General features: G+C 48.4%; 1 protein-coding gene across 2 annotated transcripts in view; it reads right to left on the bottom strand.

The window, feature by feature from the left end:
* The window catches only part of hsf1 (heat shock transcription factor 1), a 15,992-nt gene extending 4,055 nt beyond the window's left edge, over positions 1–11,937 (bottom strand). The window contains exons 1-12 of one of the 2 annotated variants that reach the window (XR_008322959.1): positions 11,496–11,937; positions 10,077–10,185; positions 9,571–9,707; positions 8,906–9,030; positions 8,755–8,830; positions 8,368–8,429; positions 6,661–6,739; positions 6,416–6,534; positions 6,153–6,349; positions 5,353–5,494; positions 2,923–2,998; positions 2,141–2,231 (exon numbers count right to left, since the gene is read on the bottom strand). Coding sequence is in view for 1 of the 2 variants with exons in the window: in XM_053333990.1 (XP_053189965.1) it covers positions 2,141–2,231; positions 5,353–5,494; positions 6,153–6,349; positions 6,416–6,534; positions 6,661–6,739; positions 8,368–8,429; positions 8,755–8,830; positions 8,906–9,030; positions 9,571–9,707; positions 10,077–10,185; positions 11,496–11,621 (1,263 nt within the window). In the remaining variant the exon portion in view is untranslated. The remainder of the gene's footprint in view (positions 1–2,140; positions 2,232–2,922; positions 2,999–5,352; positions 5,495–6,152; positions 6,350–6,415; positions 6,535–6,660; positions 6,740–8,367; positions 8,430–8,754; positions 8,831–8,905; positions 9,031–9,570; positions 9,708–10,076; positions 10,186–11,495) is intronic. The other variant, XM_053333990.1, reaches the window with a different exon arrangement.
* Between the last annotated feature and the right edge of the window lie 3,666 nt (positions 11,938–15,603).

Raw genomic sequence — 15,603 nt, 5'->3', positions numbered from 1 at the left:
TACAGAGCAGACACAGAGCAGACACACACACAGAGCAGACACACACACACAGAGCAGACACACACACACACACACAGAGCAGACACACACACACAGAGCAGACACACACACACAGAGCAGACACACACACACACACACAGAGCAGACACAGAGCAGACACACAGAGCAGACACACACAAACACAGAGCAGACACACACACACACACACAGAGCAGACACACACACACAGAGCAGACACACACACAGAGCAGACACACACACAGAGCAGACACACACACACAGAGCAGACACACACACAGAGCAGACACAGAGCAGACACATACACAGAGCAGACACACACACAGAGCAGACACACACAGAGCAGACACATACACACACAGAGCAGACACACACACAGAGCAGACACACACAGAGCAGACACAGAGCAGACACACACACAGAGCAGACACACACAGAGCAGACACAGAGCAGACACACACACAGAGCAGACACACACAGAGCAGACACATACACACACAGAGCAGACACACACACAGAGCAGACACACACAGAGCAGGCAGACACACACACACAGAGCAGACACACACACAGAGCAGGCAGACACACACAGAGCAGACACAGAGCAGACACACATACAAAGCAGACACATACACAGAGCACACACCCACACACACGCACAGAGCAGACACACATACAAAGCAGACACGTACACAGAGCACACACACACACACACACACGCACAGAGCAGACACACATACAAAGCAGACACATACACAGAGCACACACACACACACACACGCACAGAGCAGACACACACACACAGAGCAGACACAGAGCACACACACACATACAAAGCAGACACATACACATAGAAGACACACACACACAGAGAGCAGACACACACACACACATTAGACACACACATACAAAGCAGACACATACACAGAGCAGACACGGAGCAGGCAGACACACACATAGCAGACACACACACACACACACACACACACAGAGAGCAGACACACACATACAAAGCAGACACACACATAGCAGACACACACACACAGAGCACACACACATACAAAGCAGACACAGAGCAGACACACACACACACACACACACAGAGCAGACACACACACACAGAGCAGACACAGAGCACACACACACATACAAAGCAGACACATACACATAGAAGACACACACACACACAGAGCAGACACAGAGCAGACACGCACACACACACACACATACAAAGCAGACACACACAAACACAGAGCAGACACAGAGCAGACACGCACACACACACACATACAGAGCAGACACAGAGCAGACACACACACAGAGCAGACACACACACACAGAGCAGACACACACACACACACACACAGAGCAGACACAGAGCAGACACACAGAGCAGACACACACAAACACAGAGCAGACACACACACACACACACAGAGCAGACACACACACACAGAGCAGACACACACACAGAGCAGACACACACACACAGAGCAGACACACACACAGAGCAGACACACACACAGAGCAGACACACACAGAGCAGACACATACACACACAGAGCAGACACACACACACAGAGCAGGCAGACACACACACACAGAGCAGACACACACACAGAGCAGGCAGACACACACAGAGCAGACACACATACAAAGCAGACACATACACAGAGCACACACACACACACGCACAGAGCAGACACACATACAAAGCAGACACATACACAGAGCACACACACACACACACACGCACAGAGCAGACACACACACACAGAGCAGACACAGAGCACACACACACATACAAAGCAGACACATACACATAGAAGACACACACACACACAGAGCAGACACACACACACACATCAGACACACACATACAAAGCAGACACATACACAGAGCAGACACGGAGCAGGCAGACACACACATAGCAGACACACACACACACACACACACACACACAGAGCAGACACACACATACAAAGCAGACACACACACAGAGCACACACACATACAAAGCAGACACAGAGCAGACACACACACACACACACACACACACACACACACAGAGCAGACACACACAGAGAGCAGACACACAGACACACACACACACACACTAACCTCAAACAGTGGGGATGTGTCAAAGCTCAAGACGTTTTGAAGGTTTTCAAGACTGTTGTCAATAATCTCAACATGATCTGACAGTTCACCCCTAAAACACAGAGAGACATACAGGTGAGACAGAGAGAGAGAGAGAGAGAGAGAGAGAGAGAGAGAGAGACAGAGAGAGAGACAGAGAGAGAGAGAGAGAGAGAGAGAGAGAGAGAGAGAGACAGAGAGAGAGAGAGAGAGACAGACAGAGAGAGACAGAGAGAGAGAGAGAGACAGAGACAGAGAGAGAGAGGTAGTAATGTAACATCATTGTGTCCTTCAGTATTTTTCTTCATGTTCAGCTCAGTGATAAACGAACCAAAACCATCACAGCAGCTCGTCATGTTGGTCCATCATCAATAACCTGAAGTTTAACTGAGCTGCTGTTATGATGACATCATTAACCTTCATCTGTTCAGCAGTGTAACAAACAGCTGCTGGGACTACTTTCAGCAGCGGATGGATCCGTGTCTGTACTTTATAATGCTGGGACTACTTTCAGCAGCGGATGGATCCATGTCTGTACTTTATAATGCTGGGACTACTTTCAGCAGCGGATGGATCCGTGTCTGTACTTTATAATGCTGGGACTACTTTCAGCAGCGGATGGATCCGTGTCTGTACTTTATAATGCTGGGACTACTTTCAGCAGCGGATGGATCCGTGTCTGTACTTTATAATGCTGGGACTACTTTCAGCAGCGGATGAACATGAAGAAGAAAACCGGTTCAGTGTCTTTGAGTCTCATTCACTTGTCAACTCGAGGTGAAGTGAAGCGCCACACGTCAGGTGAGAGTCCACCTGCAGAGGGGGGGGGGCCGGGGGGATCTGAAGGAAGCACAGGGGCTTTAATGACACACCTGAACACACACTACACACACACACACACTACACACACACACACTACACACACACACACACACACACACACAGAGCAGCAGCTGGGTTAGATCAGTATTAAATATAAGAACCAATAAAACACATCAAACAGAAATATATGACATCACCTGCCCCACCTGACCCTAACCCACCTGACCCTGCCCCACCTGACCCTAACCCACCTGCCCCACCTGACCCTGACCCACCTGCCCCTAACCCACCTGACCCTAACCCACCTGCCCCACCTGACCCTAACCCACCTGACTCTAACCCACCTGACCCTAACCCACCTGCCCCACCTGACCCTAACCCACCTGACTCTAACCCACCTGACCCTAACCCACCTGCCCCACCTGACCCTAACCCACCTGACCCTAACCCACCTGACCCTAACCCACCTGCCCCACCTGACCCTAACCCACCTGACTCTAACCCACCTGATCCTAACCCACCTGCCCCACCTGACCCTGACCCACCTGCCCCTAACCCACCTGACCCTAACCCACCTGACCCACCTGACCCTAACCCACCTGCCCCTAACCCACCTGACTCTAACCCACCTGACCCTAACCCACCTGCCCCTAACCCACTTGACCCTGACCCACCTGACCCTAACCCACCTGACTCTAACCCACCTGACCCTAACCCACCTGCCCCACCTGCCCCTAACCCACCTAACCCTAACCCACCTGACCCTGCCCCACCTGACCCTGCCCCACCTGACCCTAACCCACCTGCCCCACCTGACTCTAACCCACCTGACCCTAACCCACCTGACCCTGACCCACCTGCCCCTAACCCACCTGCCCCACCTGACCCTGACCCACCTAACCCTAACCCACCTGACCCTGCCCCACCTGACCCTAACCCACCTGCCCCACCTGACCCTAACCCACCTGACCCTGCCCCACCTGATCCACCTGACCCTAACCCACCTGCCCCACCTGACCCTAACCCACCTGATCCACCTGACCCTAACCCACCTGACCCACCTGACCCTAACCCACTTGACTCTAACCCACCTGCCCCAAACCCACCTGACCCTAACCCACCTGACCCTAACCCACCTGACCCTGCCCCACCTGACCCTAACCCACCTGACCCTGCCCCACCTGACCCTGCCCCACCTGACCCTGCCCCACCTGACCCTAACCCACCTGACTCTAACCCACCTGACCCTAACCCACCTGACCCTGCCCCACCTGCCCCTAACCCACCTGACCCTAACCCACCTGACCCTGACCCACCTGCCCCTAACCCACCTGACCCTAACCCACCTGATCCTGCTCCACCTGATCCACCTGACCCTGCTCCACCTGACCCTAACCCACCTGACCCACCTACCCCACCTGACCCTGACCCACCTGACTCTAACCCACCTGCCCCACCTGACCCTAACCCACCTGCCCCACCTGACCCTAACCCACCTGACCCTGACCCACAGATCATGATCATTACTATGTTATATATATTTATATTTTATTATAGATCATTATCTAATATTTTAGCTCCACGCAGTAGTTTAGAAATTGGTCAATAATTATGTAGCTCATAGGACTGGGTGGTGGGGCAGTTGGTGGCAGGTGTTGGGGCAGTTGGTGGCAGGTGTTGGGGCTGTTGGTGGCAGGTGTTGGGGCAGTTGGTGGCAGATGTTGGGGCAGTTGGTGTCAGATGTTGGGGCAGGTGGTGGCAGGTGTTGGGGCAGTTGGTGTCAGATGTTGGGGCAGTTGGTGTCAGATGTTGGGGCAGTTGGTGGCAGGTGTTGGGGCAGTTGGTGGCAGGTGTTGGGGCAGTTGGTGTCAGATGTTGGGGCAGGTGGTGGCAGGTGGTGGGGCAGGTGGTGGCAGGTGGTGGGGCAGTTGATGGCAGGTGTTGGGGCAGTTGATGGCAGGTGTTGGGGCAGTTGGTGGCAGGTGTTGGGGCAGTTGATGGCAGGTGTTGGGGCAGTTGGTGGCAGGTGGTGGGGCAGTTGGTGGCAGGTGTTGGGGCAGTTGGTGGCAGGTGGTGGGGCAGTTGGTGGCAGGTGGTGGGGCAGTTGGTGGCAGGTGGTGGGGCAGTTGGTGGCAGGTGTTGGGGCAGTTGGTGGCAGGTGTTGGGGCAGTTGGTGGCAGGTGTTGGGGCAGTTGGTGGCAGGTGTTGGGGCAGTTGGTGGCAGGTGTTGGGGCAGTTGGTGTCAGATGTTGGGGCAGTTGATGGCAGGTGTTGGGGCAGTTGGTGGCAGGTGGTGGGGCAGTTGGTGGCAGGTGGTGGGGCAGTTGGTGGCAGGTGGTGGGGCAGTTGATGGGGCAGTTGATGGAACTTACTTGTCGATGCAGGCGACGGTCTGACACGGAGCGGCGGGGCTGCTGGCAGTATTCAGGGAAGGAAAGGAGGAAGCTGATTGGCTGGTTGCAGCAGTAGGGAGGGGCCCAGTGGAGGTCTGGCTCACCATGACAACCGGACTGACTGTAGAGAGAGAGACAGGTAGAGACAGACAGGTAGAGAGAGACAGACAGGTAGAGAGACAGACAGGTAGAGAGAGACAGACAGGTAGAGACAGACAGGTAGAGACAGACAGGTAGAGAGAGACAGACAGGTAGAGAGACAGACAGGTAGAGAGACAGACAGGTAGAGAGAGACAGACAGGTTAGAGAGAGACAGGTAGAGACAGATAGACAGGTAGAGAGAGACAGACAGGTAGAGAGAGACAGACAGGTAGAGACAGACAGGTAGAGACAGACAGACAGGTAGAGAGACAGACAGACAGGTAGAGACAGACAGACAGGTAGAGACAGACAGACAGGTAGAGACAGACAGACAGGTAGAGACAGACAGGTAGAGACAGACAGACAGGTAGAGAGAGACAGACAGGTAGAGAGAGACAGACAGGTAGAGAGAGACAGGTAGAGACAGACAGACAGGTAGAGAGAGACAGACAGGTAGAGAGAGACAGGTAGAGACAGACAGACAGGTAGAGAGACAGACAGGTAGAGACAGACAGGTAGAGACAGACAGAGGGGGGGGGGGGGTGTGGGGGGGGCTGGTGTTACCTGGTACCGGGGGGTGGGGGGGGTAGGTGTTACCTGGTACCGGGGGGGGGGGGGGGGGGGGGGGTTGGTGTTACCTGGTATCGGCTGCGTGTCGTTCTCCTGCAGAATGGAGTTGATGAAGGTGGTGGGGGAAAGGGGCGTGTCCACAGGTGTAGCCCCGCCCTCCTGGACAGAAAGGGGCGTGTCCACATGTGTAGCTCCGCCCTCCTGGACAGAACACACCTCCACATCAGGACTGGATGGCTCCTCCTTCACGTGTGATTGGCTGGCTCTGCAGGTAGCAGGCTGTCAGTGATTGGTCAGATATTCGGTCTACACGTGTCAGCTCGGGACTTACCTCGCATCGGTCCAATCACAGACCGCTCCCTCCTCTGGGGGCGTGGCCACCTCTGTGATGTCAGAGATGATTGGTCCAGAGGTGACAGGTGAGTCTGCTGAGAACAGACTGGCTGCAGCCTGCACAGGTGAGCCAATCAGAACACAGGTTACCAGCATGTGAGCCAATCAGAACACAGGTTACTAGCATGAGAGCCAATCAGAACACAGGTTACTAGCATGTGAGCCAATCAGAACACAGGTTACCTGCATGTGCTCCAATGAGAAGGGCCGGCTGTATTTGGGCATGGAGTGGGCGGAGCTTGAGTCATTCAGCATCAGAGGCCTGCAGACACATAATATATAATATATAGATATATAATACTACTATCTAGTACTTGTACTGTATATTACTACTATCTAGTACTTGTACTGTATAATACTACTATCTAGTACTTGTACTGTATATTAGTACTATCTAGTACTTGTACTGTATATTACTACTATCTAGTACTTGTACTGTATATTACTACTATCTAGTACTTGTACTGTATATTACTACTATCTAGTACTTGTACTGTATATTACTACTATCTAGTACTTGTACTGTATATTACTACTATCTAGTACTTGTACTGTATATTACTACTATCTAGTACTTGTACTGTATATTACTACTATCTAGTACTTGTACTGTATAATACTACTATCTAGTACTTGTACTGTATATTACTACTATCTAGTACTTGTACTGTATATTACTACTATCTAGTACTTGTACTGTATATTACTACTATCTAGTACTTGTACTGTATAATACTACTATCTAGTACTTGTACTGTATATTACTACTATCTAGTACTTGTACTGTATATTAGTACTATCTAGTACTTGTACTGTATATTAGTACTATCTAGTACTTGTACTGTATATTAGTACTATCTAGTACTTGTACTGTATATTACTACTATCTAGTACTTTTACTGTATATTACTACTATCTAGTACTTGTACTGTATATTACTACTATCTAGTACTTGTACTGTATATTAGTACTATCTAGTACTTGTACTGTATATTACTACTATCTAGTACTTGTACTGTATATTACTACTATCTAGTACTTGTACTGTATAATACTACTATCTAGTACTTGTACTGTATATTAGTACTATCTAGTACTTGTACTGTATATTAGTACTATCTAGTACTTGTACTGTATATTACTACTATCTAGTACTTGTACTGTATATTAGTACTATCTAGTACTTGTACTGTATATTAGTACTATCTAGTACTTGTACTGTATAATACTACTATCTAGTACTTGTACTGTATATTACTACTATCTAGTACTTGTACTGTATATTAGTACTATCTAGTACTTGTACTGTATATTACTACTATCTAGTACTTGTACTGTATATTACTACTATCTAGTACTTGTACTGTATATTAGTACTATCTAGTACTTGTACTGTATATTACTACTATCTAGTACTTGTACTGTATATTACTACTATCTAGTACTTGTACTGTATATTAGTACTATCTAGTACTTGTACTGTATATTAGTACTATCTAGTACTTGTACTGTATATTACTACTATCTAGTACTTGTACTGTATATTACTACTATCTAGTACTTGTACTGTATATTACTACTATCTAGTACTTGTACTGTATATTAGTACTATCTAGTACTTGTACTGTATATTACTACTATCTAGTACTTGTACTGTATATTACTACTATCTAGTACTTGTACTGTATATTAGTACTATCTAGTACTTGTACTGTAGTATTTCTCACAAAACCTTCAGAAATTAACTTTATTCAGTTCATAGAAACTGCAATAACTCTGCTGCACTAGTAGAAACTCTCCTTTCAGAGTAACTTCGTAGTAACTTTGTAGTATTTCGTAGTAACTTTGTAGTAACTTTGTAGTATTTTGTAGTATTTGAGGTAAACTTGCAGTTTTCTCTTGACTCCCATGATCCTGTTGGACTGGACGAGAGAAACCAGGAACTGGATCAGCTGCAGAGAGAGAGAGGAAACCAGATGCTAAGCTAACATGCTAACAGCTAACATGCTAACAGAGACATACTGTACATCCTGTTCTCTGCAGTGTTCTCTGCTCTGTACTCTACTGTTCTCTACTGTTCTCTACTGTTCTCTGCAGTGTTCTCTGCAGTGTTCTCTGCAGTGTTCTTTACTGTTCTCTGTAGTGTTCTCTGTAGTGTTCTCTGCTGTGTTCTCTGCTGTTCTCTGCAGTGTTCTTTACTGTTCTCTGCAGTGTTCTTTACTGTTCTCTGCTGTGTTCTCTGCTGTTCTCTACTGTTCTCTCTGCTGTTCTGCGTACCTTGTTGACGACCTTCTGCTGCTGAGCGTGTTTCTGTCTCAGGCTGGCCACCTCTCTCCACAGAGCCTCGTTCTCACTAGAACACAAACAGAGTGTGTTAGGTTCCACAGGTGGAGAACCCTAACCCTAGGTTCCAGGTCTGGTCTCTTACTGTTTCATGGCCATGATTCTGGAGTCGATGGTTTCCTGTTTTCCCTTCATGAGCTGCACGTCCGTCAGGATCTTGTTCATGTCGTCCGCAGAGATCTTTACTTCCTCCTGCCGCACCGCCGACACCTGTTACCATGGAGACACCACCAATCACAGGCCAGACACGCTGTTACCATGGAGACACCACAGGTACTACAGGCCAGACACGCTGTTACCATGGAGACACCACCAATCACAGGCCAGACACGCTGTTACCATGGAGACACCACAGGTACTACAGGCCAGACACGCTGTTACCATGGAGACACCACCAATCACAGGCCAGACACGCTGTTACCATGGAGACAGGCAGACGGCAACACCACAAGTACTACAGGGTACTTTAATACTGTAGTACTCTGTAGTACTCTACTCTGTAGTACTCTATAGTACACTGTAGTACTCTAAAGTACACTGTAGTTCTCTATAGTACTCTGTAGTATTGTGTAGTACTCTGCAGTACTCTGTAGTATTGGGTAGTACTCTGTAGTATTGGGGAGTACTCTGTAGTATTGGGGAGTACTCTGCAGTACCCTGTAGTATTGGGTAGTACTCTGTAGTATTGTGTAGTACTGTGTAGTACTCGGTAGTACTGTGTAGTACTCGGTAGTACTGTGTAGTACGTACGGTGGTAACTTTGCGCTTGATGTTCTCCAGCAGGTGTTCTTGTCCTCTGATGAAGAACGGATGTTGGAACTCTGTGTCGTCTCTCTCTGGTTTCACCAAACCCCCCTGTTCTATGTGGACCACCTTACGGAACCCATCTACAGAGGAACCCACACACACACACACACCACACACACACACACACCACACACACACCACACACACCACACACACACACACACACACACACACACACACACACACACACACACACACACACACACCAGTGAGTGCAAAGAGTGGTGTGTTGACTCTGACTGATTGATGATGGATGGATGGATGATGGATGGATGGATGATGGATGGATGGATGATGGATGGATGGATGATGGATGGATGGATGATGGATGGATGGATGATGGGTGGATGGATGGATGGATGGATGGATGGATGGATGATGGGTGGATGGATGGATGGATGGATGGATGATGGGTGGATGGATGGATGGGTTGACTGATTGATACTCACACATATTCAGCTGCCGGATGAAACTTGCCATGTTGTTGTGTTTGAAGAACTTTGGTAGAACTTCTTTGGAGAACCGAGCCTGATCAAACACGTGAAAGCTGGTTCCACTCTGGAACACAGAGCACAGTTTCACACACACATACCACATCTGACGTTCTATCAACCTGTTCGTCTCCTATGAGAACATTCAAAGAAGAACCTTCAGAGAGGAACCTTCACTACTGGCGCCTTTCCACTAAACAGTTCTAGCACTACTCGGCTCGGCTCGACACCAGGTCGTTCTCCGTTACTTCATAGAACCTACTCAACGTGGGCAAGGTCGTGAAACTGCTGTGACACAAACACATAAACAGCGGAGAACATGGAGACTTCCTGTCACATGAAGAGAAAGAAACCAATCGCTGGAACAGTGCTGGCGGTGTTTAAAAATGCCGGCTTTGATTCTTTGTGAGGGACGGCTCATGACTCTCTGACCAATCAGAGGCCGGCAGTCTGATGACATTTTAGTATCGGCTCGGCTCGCTAGGAACCAGAGCAGAAACCAAATGGGTACCAAGTACCAGGTAGTATCCCTGATGGAGAAGCAGCAGGTACCAGGTAGTATCCCTGATGGAGAAGCAGCAGGTACCAGGTACTATCCCTGATGGAGGAGCAGCAGGTACCAGGTACTATCCCTGATGGAGGAGCAGCAGGTACCAGGTACTATCCCTGATGGAGGAGCAGCAGGTACCAGGTACTATCCCTGATGGAGGAGCAGCAGGTACCAGGTACTATCCCTGATGGAGGAGCAGGTACCAGGTACTATCCCTGATGGAGGAGCAGGTACCAGGTACTATCCCTGATGGAGGAGCAGCAGGTACCAGGTACTATCCCTGATGGAGCAGCAGGTACCGGGTACTATCCCTCATGGAGGAGGAGCAGATACCAGGTACTATCTCTGATGGAGGAGCAGGTACCAGGTACTATCCCTCATGGAGGAGTAGTAGGTACCAGGTACTATCCCTGATGGAGGAGGAGCAGATACCAGGTACAATCTCTGATGGAGGAGCGGGTACCAGGTACTATCCCTCATGGAGGAGTGCTAGAACTGTATAGTGGAAAAGCTCCATAAGGAACCTTCAGAGAGGAACCTTCCCCGCGCCCCCCCCCACCCCACCCCGAGGAGTTAGCTGGATAGTAGGCTAAACTAACAGTGTTTACAGCTGTGTATCAGTGAGGTGTTAACTGGATAGTAGGCTAAGCTAACAGTGTTTACAGCTGTGTTACCAGTGAGGTGTTAGCTGGATAGTAAGCTAAGCTAACAGTGTTTACAGCTGTGTATCAGTGAGGTGTTAGCTGGATAGTAGGCTAAGCTAACAGTGTTTACAGCTGTGTATCAGTGAGGTGTTAGCTGGACGCTAGGCTAGGCTAGGCTAGTACCGGGCTCCAGCAGATGAGCGGGTCTGTTTCCGGGTCTTCTACCAGAGTCCACAGCTTGGTGAGGAAGGCCGGGACGTTGCTTCCTGTGAGCACCGCCCCCCCCGCTGCTCCGCCGGGAAGATCCATCAGCAGCTCCAAACCGAGCGCTCCCGCTAACAGCTAACAGAGCTAACAGCGAGCAGCTAAAGCTAACAGCTGAAGCTAACCCTAACCCTGCTGCTAAAGCTAAAGCTAGGCCTGTAGAACCGGACCCGGTCTGTTCCGAATCCTGGCGGCTCGGTGCGGGTCCTGGTTCTGGTCGGTCCTGGTCGGTGCGGGACGCTCCGGGTCCGGGTCTAACTTTAGTCCGCGACACAGAATTACAAACTGCGCAGCTAGCTATGCGCACGCTGATGACGTAGCTCCCAAACACACGTCACATGGCCAGTCAGCTCCTCTGACGTCATCAGATAAACCTTTAACCCATTAACCCTGACGTCATTCCTCTTATAAATATAAATAATGTATAAACATATAAATATATAAACATATAAAAATTAATATATAGACATATGAACATATAAACATATAAATATATAAGCATGCCTTTTTAAGCCAGACACATTTCAGATGTTAAACTTGTTACTGCCAGTAAAGCTGTCAGGTGTCACCTCTTTGAAATGCGTTACTGTTGAATATACTCTTTAATACAAGGAGTTTAAGTAGAAGTTACCTGAATAAACACATAAAGTATATGTAAATGTCTTCATTAACCTTATTGAATGTAATTGGACCTTCACACTGAACTTGCTTAATAAAATTAAAGGAAAAACTCTATCTAATTGTAAAACAATGTAATTTTCCATCATTTTGAACTTTTTTCACTTCTTTTACATTTTTCATCCAGTTTTCCTCAAAGTCCTCATGAATCCACCTGTCTGTCTATACCTGAGAGTGTCCATCTGTCTGTCGGTACCTGCTAGTCTCCACCTGTCTGTACCTGAGAGTAGTGATGGCGAAATGAAGCTTTCCGAACCAATGACGCTTTCAATGCAATTGTATTGAAAAAAGGTTCATGGTTCGAAGCTTCAAAACTCCATGAGGACCTGCTTGTGGACAGTGCAGTTTGACATTTCAGTAGTTGTGATTGTGGATGTACTTTTCTTTTATTGGGAGGGACATGATTTGGAACAGTGAAGTTTGTGGATAGGTTGTGTGAAAATGAGTGCTTGTGGACATGGCTGGGAGTCGTGAATGATCATCTCAACCAAGGCCTTGTCGATGTTCTCCTTTCTATTGTCTGTAATATAATAAAGCACATTGTTAAATGATCAGATGAGATAAAGACTTTTATTTGTCCCACAGTGTGGAACATTATATATAAATAAATGAATAAATATATATATATACATATATATATGAATACATGAATATATATATATAGGCCTATATCTTTCAAATATCATTATTATTAAGTAATTAATTATTATTATATCATTACTAAAAAACAGGGGTAATAATGTGTAGTTGGACATTGTGCATTAAAGCAAATTAGTAGCTAATAAGTTTCAGTAATCCCGGTAGTATAATTGTCGTGATAATATAATGAAAATAATAAATAATAAAAGTGAAAAGAGAGAGAGGGTAAATGTAGATATCCACCAAGAAAACCAGTTGTGGGACTCAAACCGTGATCTCTCATTTGAGGAGCGAGTGCGCAAGCCACCTGACTATCCGTGAAGCCTTTTTCCATGCTCTTACAATACTCACAAATCACAAACTCCAAACCAACTCCTACACAACCCACAAGTGCGCGTCCGGTTTCAGGGCGCTTTAAAGATTTGAACCAGTCATGTGGGCGTGCGTGACAAATGAAGCTTCGGACGTCATTGGTCATCTGATCATCATCAAACGAATCACGCTCCGACACAGTAGTTCACTGCTCGGTGGTTCATTTTTCTGATACACGCTTCGAATCGTTGGTGTCACAGGTAACATCACTACCTGAGAGTGTCCACCTGTCTGTCTGTCCGTAGCTGAGAGTGTCCATCTGTCTGTACCTGAGAGTGTCCATCTGTCTGTCCATACCTGAGAGTGTCCATTTGTCCATACCTGAGAGTGTCCACCTGTCTGTCCATACCTGAGAGTGTCCACCTGTCCATACCTGAGTGTCCATCTGTCTGTCCATATCTGAGAGTGTCCATCTGTCTGTCCATACCTGAGAGTGTCCACCTGTCTGTCCATACCTGAGAGTGTCTACTTGTCTGTCCATACCTGAGAGTGTCCATCTGTCTGTCCATACCTGAGAGTGTCTACTTGTCTGTCCATATCTGAGAGTGTCCATCTGTCCATACCTGAGAGTGTCCACCTGTCCATACCTGAGAGTGTCCATCTGTCCATACCTGAGAGTGTCCACCTGTCTGTCAATACCTGAGAGTTTCCACCTGTCTGTCAATACCTGAGAGTGTCCACCTGTCTGTCCATACCTGAGAGTGTCCATCTGTCTGTCCATACCTGAGAGTGTCCACCTGTCTGTCCATACCTGAGAGTGTCTACCTGTCTGTCAATACCTGAGAGTGTCCATCTGTCTGTCCATATCTGAGAGTGTCCACCTGTCTGTCCATACCTGAGAGTGTCCATCTGTTCATACCTGAGTGTCCACCTGTCTGTCCATACCTGAGAGTGTCCATCTGTCTGTCCATACCTGAGAGTGTCCATCTGTCCATACCTGAGAGTGTCCAGTCTCCAGTGTGGATCCTCCAGTCCAGCAGACAGGATCTTCTCTCCTGAGTCTCCTGGATGATTGTATCTCATGTCCAGCTCTCTCAGATGGGAGGGGTTGGCACTCAGAGCTGAGGCCAGAGAAGCACAGCCTTCCTCTGTGATCAGACATCCTGACACACTGTCTGTCCATACCTGAGAGTGTCCATCTGTCCATACCTGAGAGTGTCAACCTGTCTGTCCATATCTGAGAGTGTCCACCTGTCTGTCCATACCAGAGAGTGTCCATCTGTCTGTCCATACCTGAGAGTGTCCACCTGTCTTTCCATATCTGAGAGTGTCCACCTGTCTGTCCATATCTGAGAGTGTCCATCTGTCTGCCCATACCTGAGTGTCCATCTGTCTGTCCATACCTGAGAGTGTCCATCTGTCTGTCCATACCTGAGAGTGTCCACCTGTCTGTCCATTCCTGAGAGTGTCCATCTGTCTGTCCGTACCTGAGAGTCTCCATCTGTCCATACCTGAGTGTCCACCTGTCTGTCCATACCTGAAAGTGTCCACCTGTCTGTCCATATCTGAGAGTGTCCATCTGTCTGTCCATACCTGAGAGTGTCCATCTGTCTGTCCATACCTGAGAGTGTCCATCTGTCCATACCTGAGAGTGTCCAGTCTCCAGTGTGGATCCTCCAGTCCAGCAGACAGGATCTTCTCTCCTGAGTCTCCTGGATGATTGTATCTCATGTCCAGCTCTCTCAGATGGGAGGGGTTGGCACTCAGAGCTGAGGCCAGAGAAGCACAGCCTTCCTCTGTGATCAGACATCCTGACACACTGTCTGTCCATACCTGAGAGTGTCCATCTGTCCATACCTGAGAGTGTTAACCTGTCTGTCCATATCTGAGAGTGTCCACCTGTCTGTCCATACCAGAGAGTGTCCATCTGTCTGTCCATACCTGAGAGTGTCCACCTGTCTGTCCATTCCTGAGAGTGTCCATCTGTCTGTCCGTACCTGAGAGTGTCCATCTGTCCATACCTGAGTGTCCACCTGTCTGTCCATACCTGAAAGTGTCCACCTGTCTGTCCATATCTGAGAGTGTCCACCTGTCTGTCCATACCTGAGAGTGTCCATCTGTCTGTCCATACCTGAGAGTGTCCATCTGTCCATACCTGAGAGTGTCCAGTCTCCAGTGTGGATCCTCCAGTCCAGCAGACAGGATCTTCTCTCCTGAGTCTCCTGGATGATTGTATCTCATGTCCAGCTCTCTCAGATGGGAGGGGTTGGCACTCAGAGCTGAGGCCAGAGAAGCACAGCCTTCCTCTGTGATCAGACATCCTGACACACTGTCTGTCCATACCTGAGAGTGTCCATCTGTCCATACCTGAGAGTGTCAACCTGTCTGTCCATATCTG

This window comes from Scomber japonicus, chromosome 15, assembly GCF_027409825.1.
Source record: "Scomber japonicus isolate fScoJap1 chromosome 15, fScoJap1.pri, whole genome shotgun sequence".
In the NCBI taxonomy this organism is placed as follows: domain Eukaryota; kingdom Metazoa; phylum Chordata; class Actinopteri; order Scombriformes; family Scombridae; genus Scomber; species Scomber japonicus.
This window is presented reverse-complemented; position numbering and strand designations above follow the sequence as displayed.